The sequence below is a fragment of the Acanthisitta chloris genome, unplaced genomic scaffold (assembly GCF_000695815.1).
Source record: "Acanthisitta chloris isolate BGI_N310 unplaced genomic scaffold, ASM69581v1 scaffold84, whole genome shotgun sequence".
NCBI lineage: Eukaryota > Metazoa > Chordata > Aves > Passeriformes > Acanthisittidae > Acanthisitta > Acanthisitta chloris.
The window spans coordinates 71701-80127 of record NW_008670815.1 but is presented as its reverse complement, the minus strand read 5'-3'; the positions used below and the strand labels follow the sequence as shown (position 1 = coordinate 80127).

Sequence of the window (8427 nt, the reverse complement as noted above, 5' to 3'; positions counted from 1 at the left end):
AGGATGTGGAGCAGCCAGCCAGGTGCGGGAAATGACAAACCAGTTGTTCTTTCTGACAAGTGACAGCAACACGTGTGTGAATGATTAATTTGCTTCTGTATCCAGTGGGAAATACAGAAGTTCCTCTAGGTATCACTAGATATACCTGGCTGTAGAGATGGATGGGCTGGAGCTGGTGAGAGAAGGAAAAGGAAGAAGCTCCATTTGTGCCCTGTTGTGGTCATGGAGAGTGATTTCTATTGAGACTGGAATATAAAGTGCCAGGGAGAGACCCCTCAGGAGAGGCTGGGCTTGCTCTGCCTCCAGCTATTTCCCTTCTTTCCATAGTGTTGGTGGTCTCCATTAGTCACAACTATGTGAACTGAGATGAAAAGAAATCCCAAGTCTTTCCTGTAGACTTGCACAGCACTTGGGGACAGCAGAGCCCTTGGCTGGTGTCAGTGCCTGGATATTAGGTTATGGCCTGAGCAGCACGGTGAGAAGTAGTAAAATCCCTTTCTGGAGAATGTTCCAGGCCCAGAGGGTGGGTTGTCTGCAATGCTGTGCACTCACAGCTGGTTGAAGGCCTGAGAATGAAACCAGTCTCCTTTAGCACTAATATTGTCTACACAGCCTGGAGATATTTCCCCCAGAGATCTTTCTGGAGTCTTCCTGGTGCAGCTGGCAGGAAATGTCTTTCTGCTCCTTTAGCTCTGGGAGGCTGCAGGAGCTTGCATCCACATCCATCCTGCCTTCAGCTTCTCCAGCAGGCTCCAGGTCCCACTGGGCTTGGTGTCAGCATCACTGTTCTCTGTTGAGCACTGAACCACCCTAGGAGCCCAGGATCGAGTCTGGGACCTTCTTTGGGAGTTATTGAACATGTTCTACAATCAGAGCAGTCAGTTATAGGGTCTCAGTCTTCATTAGCCTTCAAAATTATGGATAACTTGGAAGTTTCATCCCAAATTGTGTCTTAAGTCTTCATGGAATCATGGAAATATTAAGGTTGCCTCCCAGCACTTGCATTTTGCCCTCAGGAGCTTCCAGAGAAGTGGAACCATGTGAAGAAGCTGGCAGTGGCTGTGAAGCAGCACGTGGCTCCACTGCAGGCCAACGAGATGGCAGTCGTGAGGCAGAGCTGCATGGCCTTTGACGCCGAGCAGCATCGCTTCCGGGAGAGGTTCGGCAGAGAAGCTCCCTTCAGGTATGGACATCAGAGGGGCCACAAAGAAACAAAGCTTTAAGGGCTCCTCCTGGGGACACAGATCCCTTCTGTGCATGTCCTACCTGCTCACAGCCTGTGTGCATTGTGCCTGGAGTGTTCTGTCCCTGTGGTGACACTGCCCAGTGTTGGCAGGAGGTTGATTTTGCTGCTGAGTGTATGATATCACTTGAAGGTGGTGTCGGTAGTGCCACGTGGGTTTACTCTAGACCTTTCCTCTCTCCTGTGTCTCTCAGAGACATTGTTTGCTTTATGTTTTCTTTAGAAGTTGTTACAGCATCACTTATGAAGAATCAACATTTGTTTGTAGGTTTGACACCAAAGAGCCTTATCAACTGCTGGATGCAAAGCACATGGAGATTAAGCAGCTGGAGGCAGCCATGGCCTCGATTCACCAATCAGCTGGTCTCTTTGAAGTCATGGTGCCAGATTACAAACAGCTGAAACAGTGCAGGAAGGAGCTGTGTCTTCTCAAAGAGCTCTGGGATGTGATCTCCCTGGTGAACACCAGCCTGGATGACTGGCAGACCACCAAGTGGGTGGATATTAATGTAGAAAACATGGATCTGGAGTGTAAGAAGTTTGCAAGAGAGATCAGGAATTTGGATAAGGAAATGAGGGCATGGGATGCATTCAGTGGGCTGGAGAGCAAGGTGAAGAACATGCTGACAGCCCTGAAGGCTGTGGCAGAACTCCAAAATCCTGCCATCAGGGAGAGGCACTGGAACCAGCTGATGCAGGTGATGGGTGTGAGGTTTGTGATGGACTCGGACACCACTCTGGCTGACCTCCTCAAGCTCAACCTGCACAAATTTGAGGCAGAGGTCCATGGCATTGTGGACAAAGCAGTGAGAGAAATGAGCATGGAGAAAGTGCTGAAGGAGCTGAGGATGACTTGGAGCACCAGAGAGTTCCAGTATGAGCCTCACCCCAGGACCAACATCCCATTGCTGAAGTCAGATGAGGAGCTCATTGGAACTTTAGAAGACAACCAGGTGCAGCTGCAGAACCTAATGAACTCCAAATACATTGCTTTCTTCTTGGAAGAGGTGTCTGCATGGCAGAGGAAGCTGTGCACTGCTGACTCTGTCATTGCCCTCTGGTTCGAGGTGCAGCGCACGTGGTCTCACCTGGAGAGCATATTCATAGGCTCAGAAGACATCAGGGCACAACTTCCCAAGGTAGGAAATCCCTAATCCTGTGTTTGCTGTTTGGAAAGTGTGGAAGAAGAGCCTGTTACAGGGTTATCTACAGTGCCAGGTTCCCCCGGCTCCTGCTGCCTTGCTCCTCCCCTGGAGGCTCCCTCAGGGCTGTGGGACTGCCCCCAGTGCTGCCCCAGAGAATTTTTGTCCCTCAGGCTGTGCTTTAGCCATGCTGAGGGGCTGCTTTCCTCCCTTCCACTGTTGCTTAGCAAGTACAGAGTTCCTGGGGCTGAGCAGGAAGCTGCTGCTTCCTTCCATGCTGCAGGCGTGTTCCTTCTTCCCTTCAAGGGAGAGGACTGGGATAATCGCTCAGACACTGCAAATCCTCAAACCAGAGCTGTCCCAGGCAGCTTTGGCAGCATCCTCTTCCCAGGGGCCATAGTTTCACAGTGTGTTAGGGGGTTGGAATGGAGCTCAGAGCTCATCCAGTGCCAACCCCTGCCCTGGGCAGGGACACCTCCCACCAGAGCAGGCTGCTCAAGGCTCATCCAACCTGGCTGTGAACACTGCCAGGGTTGAGGCAGCCACAGCCTCCCTGGGCAACCTGGGACAGTGTCTCACCACCCTCACAAGGAAAACTTCTTCCTGATATCTAACCTACATTTCCATTCTCTAGCAGAAAGGATGAAGATCAGATGCTCTGGATGCTGAACCTCCTTGGGATGCACCCAGGGCTGGGGAGGATGTGATGACAGGGCACATCTGAAGCTGATTGATGGGCTGGGAGAGATGGGGGTGTTCAGCCTGGGGAAGAGAAGGCTCTGGGGAGACCTTAGAGCCCCTTACAATACCTAAAAATTTCTGAAGAGAGCTGGAGAGTGTCTTGGGGACAAGGGCCTGGAGGGACAGTATGAGGGGGAATGACTTCCAAGGGCTGGGGAGGATGTGATGACAGGGCACATCTGAAGCTGATTGATGGGCTGGGAGAGATGGGGGTGTTCAGCCTGGGGAAGAGAAGGCTCTGGGGAGACCTTAGAGCCCCTTACAATACCTAAAAATTTCTGAAGAGAGCTGGAGAGTGTCTTGGGGACAAGGGCCTGGAGGGACAGTATGAGGGGGAATGACTTCCAACTGTCAGAGGGCTAGATGGGATGGGATATTGGGAAGGAATTCTTCTCTCTAAGGGTGGCACAGGTTGCCCGGGGCAGCTGTGGCGTCCATCCCTGGAAGCGTTCCAGGCCAGTTTAGATGGGGCTTGGAGCAACCTGGGCTAGTGGAAGGTGTCTCTGCTCAGGGCAGGGGATTGGAGCAAGCTGATCTTTAAGATCCTTTCAACCTAAGCTATTCATTTGTATGATTCTCTGCATGACATCTCCTGCTGCTGTGGCTAAGGAAACTGGGTGTTTCATCTGAACATGGGAGGGAAGAGTTACGAGGAGATAGTCAAAGGGGAATTCAATCTCATGGAAGTGGTTGGTCCTAGGGATTGATGTTTGCATGGATTGCTTTATCCAGGAGGTCTTTGGGATACAGTGATAAGAAGGCACCAATTGGAGAGTGGTCTGAGGCCTTTGGAAATGGTGAGGGATCCCCTCTGCACTGGACAGAATGCCCTCTGCAGAGGAGCATTCCCCTCATCCCAAGGACAGCACCAAGTATGGGATCCTTTAGCACCATTAGTATGTTACCATGACCATGTCCTCTGTGTCCCTTTGCAGGACTCCAAACGCTTTGAAGGGATTGATGTGGATTTTAAAGCACTGGCCCATGAAGCTCAGAAAACCCCAAATGTGGTTGAGGCCACCAATAAACCAGGTCTGTCCCAACAGCTGGAGGACATTCAGAGCAGGTAGGTAGATCTTCATGCCCAGGATGTTGTCAGAGACTGGGATCAGCTCTCAGAAGTTGGTTAACCTGTGCTCTGAGGCTTTTCTGAGACTGTGCATCCTCTGCATTCACAAATCACAGCATGTCTGATCTTTCTCAAGCCCTTTGATTTGTGACCCATCACCCTGAGGCCCTGAGTGCAGTCTGGCTTGGTGTGTGGGGGAACTCTCCTCCTGAATACTGTTTTGCACATGCTCAGGGCAGGCACTCAGCTGCTTCCAGCAGCTCATGGCCTCGCTGCCACCCCAAATACCTTATCTTAGACAGCTCTTTGGCACTGTGAGCAGAGAAATCTTAAGACTGGATACATGGAAGCAATTCTTTACTGTGAGGGTGCTGAGGCACTGGCACAGGTTGCCCAGAGCAGCTGTGGCTGCTCCATCCCTGGGAGTGTTCCAGGCCAGGTTGGATGGGGTTTGGAGCAGCCTGGGCTGGTGGAAACTGTCCCCACCCATGGCAGGGTGTGGAATGAGATGATCTTTAAGGTCCTTCCAACCTAAACCATCCCATGATCCTATGATACCTGCGGCAGAGCTGAGCCCATATTCTTTAATTGACAAAGTTATCCCTTCCTGTATACCCTTGTCAGAAGGTGTGACAGCTCCCTGAGCAGCACCTGAGTGTCCTGGGATGGAAACTCCTCACTTAACACATGAATCTACCTGCACACACTTCAGAGCTCACACGAAGCTGTTGTGGCAGCTCTCCATTTCAAGTAAGGATTTGATTTGGTTTTCAATGGGCTAAGGCCAGTGTTCCTCACAGAGGATGAGCTGCAGGTTATTTAGGAACTTTGTAAGCTCAGCAGCAGTTTAGCATGTGAACACTGCAAGATTCATTTCAGATCCGAGCAAACAAGTTTCCTTTCATGCTTTGCAAACACAGAAAGCTGAGTAGGTTGGAATCAGACTTTAAAATGTGCTCATTAGAATAAAAGCAGCTCTGGAAACATTCAGCCCAGTGTGAAACCACCTGTGGCAGTTAAGAACTTGTGTAAAACAGTAGGTCAGACTGCAAACGTCTCCAGCCTCCTCTTCCACCTGTGTTTCTGCTGCTTTGTGAGGCTGCCCTGTCTCTTGGATGTTTGACCCCAGGAGTGGAGAGTGAGCTGTGAGTTACTGTGTGCTGTGCTGAACGGTTCAGAAGTCCTGGGAAGAGCAGGCTCAGCTCCTGTGGCATTTCCCTATGGTAGGGAGAACCTGCTTGACAACCCACACCATAGCATGAGGCACACAAGGACATTTACCCCCCTGGTCTGGGCTCTTGTCAGCTCCTTTGTCTCCCCAGGTTGTCTTTGTGTGAGAAGGCTCTGGCTGAATATTTGGACATGAAGAGGTTGGCTTTTCCCAGATTTTACTTCATTTCTTCTGCAGATTTATTGGATATTCTCTCCAATGGCACCAACCCACATCTGGTAAGTCTTGTACTGTGCCACCTTTGCCTTTCCCAGCTGTCACAGTGGGAGATGCTGTATCCCTTCTGGAGAGCTTTTTCTCCCACCCTCACATAGATCTTCCACAGCTGACCTTCATTTGTCATCCTGGACAGGCAACATGTGCACTGGGTGTTGTCTAATCTAACCCTGGTGAGGCTTGTGGAAGGTCCTGAGAGCTTTGCCTGGCAGTGCTGTGCTCTGTCTGGCCTGGCTTGGGATGCATTATCCATCCTGAGATTGGTATACAAACCCAATCAACATGTTACAGCAAATGGAGCCTGTTGGATAAGGAATTCATTCCTTATTACAGCTTTCAGTAGTAATCTCACCTTCCTCAGGCTTTCCCTGCTGTTCAGTGTTCAGGTGAGCATATGCATGGGGCAGGTTTGGAAATGCTGCTGTTGTCACTCCCCTCTAACTCTGCTGGGATGTGATGGTGCTGCTGGGTGATTTCAGCCCACAGAATGTCATAAAGGCACAGCTGATTGATACTTAAACCAGAGAGAACAAACCACAGGAAGCAAAGCAAAGCCACTGTGTTGCAATGCTCCACGGAGTACGAAGAGATTCCTGGTGCTTTCTGTTATTCAAAACTGTTTGCAGTAAAATCAAAGTAAATGTCGAGTGGGATCATATATGGATACGCTCTCAGCCTTTCCACTGGAGTTTCAATGCCTGATAATTCCCAAAGGAGGATTAAATACACAATGACATTATATGCTTGAACTGGATATTTAACTGGAGCACACTCAGGTGTATCCCAGGCTCCTGTGGCAGGATTGCTCCAGGGGCTGGAGCACAGACTGGCCAGGGGCTGGGAAGGGCACTGGGCATGGCTGAGCAGAAACTTCCAGATGTAAGCAAAGGTTTCTATGGTTTACTTAGTGCTTGAAAAGAGATGTGTTTATGTGGGGGGAAGCTGAGTGCCCATTGCTTCTTGATCTGCATAGCACCCTCCAGGATTTGGCCCTGTTTGAACACAGGTGAGAAGGATGAGCTGTGTCCACCTGTGGGACAGCTTGTGAGGAGGGTTGGAATCCTCTGGGGGTCACTGAGTGAGAATTGAACAGACAAGTCATAGAATCATAGAACCACAATCTCCTGAGCTGGAAGGACCCACAGGGATCAGAGTCCAACTCCTGCCCTGCCCAGAACAGCCCAGCGCTGCACCCTGTGCCTGAGAGCATTGGCCAAACACTCCCTGAGCTCTGTCAGCCTTGGGGCTGTGCCCACTGCCCTGGGAGCTGTTCAGAGCCCAAACACCTCTGGGGGTAGAACCTTGTCCTGATATCCAACCTGACCCTCCCCCTCTCAGGGCTGAACGAGCTCAGGGTCCTCTTCTGCTTCTCAGCTCTGTGTGATGTATGTAGTGCTCTAACAGACACACTGGTGACCTGCTCAGCTCCCCCAGGCAGGAGCTGGTGTTGGGAGCCTCAGCAGTGATGTTGGTGTCTCCCCCGTGGCTTTGCAAACTCAGCTGGGTGGGAACAGGACAGGACTGAGTGATTGTTTTCCTTCTGGTAGAGAGTTTTTGGTCAGGGGGCAGGGGGTGTTGTGGAACGTTTGGCCTGCTTAGCTGCTTGTCCTGGGACTTGGGCAGAAATACAAGTCTGCCTTGTCGGTGGAGGAAAATTGAGGAGTTTTCATGGGCACAAAATTGGTTTCTGGGAGGCAAAAAACCAGAAAGGTTCATAGTGAATAAAACTTCCCAGTGTGCTGAGAACAGGGTGAGGTGGAGCAATGACTGGAGGCCTCTCAGCACTACATGCAGGGAAACTGGTGACAGCAGATCACACAAGGTTTGAGTGGTTTCTGTGGGGGAGATTTCTTGATTGCTTAAGGCATGTCTGTGGGCTAAATGAGGCAGAAAGAGGCTTTTGTTGGCAGTATCCTGGCCATGAGGGAGAAGATGTGGTGTTGCCAGGGTGGCTAAGTCCATCTGTGAACAGGACTGTGCCTGTCACATGTGTGGTGATCTCTGTTCTGCCTGTCCTCTCTCCATGGCTTTATTTGTACAATTCCTTGTGCAGGTGCAGTGCCATCTTTCCAAACTCTTTGACAACTTGGCCAAGATGAAATTCCAAGTGGACTCTGAGCAAAAGGTAACCAAGATTGGCCTGGGGATGTACAGTAGAGAGGAGGAATACGTCCAGTTCAGTGACCCCTGTGACTGCAGTGGGCAGGTGAGAGGGGATACTTGTCTGTCCAAACTGTCCATTGGAGTCTGCTCTTCCATTCCTTGTGTGAGCATCCCTGGCCCAGATGTCATAGAGTTTCACTGAGCTTCCATTATTCCTGAGGAAAGTATGTGTACCTTAATCCGTCCACACCCCACAGCTCTAGTCCTGCTCTGCATGGGTCTTCACTAAGGTGGGCAGAGGTGTTGCAGCCCAACAGTGCAAGGAAGATCTGAGGCCTTTTCCTAACTAGTATTTTATTTAAAAAAATAACCTAATTTAATTATTGAAGGTATTTTGAAGGTTGTTCTTCCCCTCTCTGTTGGGGAAGGGCTACAGATTGAAAGTAGATTAAGCTGTTCCATAGTACCTCTGTACCTTTGGAAAGAGAAGGCTTTCTTCCCCATTTTCAATTTCTTTCTTTCATAGGATGAGTTGAAATACAAAATGTAAGAGTCAAACTACTGCTCAGCTTATCTGTCCCTGTCCCTTTCTCCATGGGCTATTCTGGGAAGCTGAGGTATGTGATGCCAGCTCTGAGCTCCCCAGCAGTGCACTCGGCATTTAAACTGTCCTCTCAGTGAG

General features: G+C 50.2%; 1 protein-coding gene across 1 annotated transcript in view; it reads left to right on the top strand.

Annotated features, from left to right (window-relative positions):
- The window catches only part of LOC103801403 (dynein heavy chain 9, axonemal-like), a gene marked incomplete at both ends in the record, with an annotated part of 73826 nt that overhangs the window by 3335 nt on the left and 62064 nt on the right, over nt 1–8427 (top strand). Inside the window, 5 exons of the mRNA XM_009073816.1 lie at nt 1017–1183; nt 1512–2382; nt 4062–4192; nt 5518–5644; nt 7696–7848. Of these exons, the coding sequence (XP_009072064.1) occupies nt 1017–1183; nt 1512–2382; nt 4062–4192; nt 5518–5644; nt 7696–7848 (1449 nt within the window). The remainder of the gene's footprint in view (nt 1–1016; nt 1184–1511; nt 2383–4061; nt 4193–5517; nt 5645–7695; nt 7849–8427) is intronic.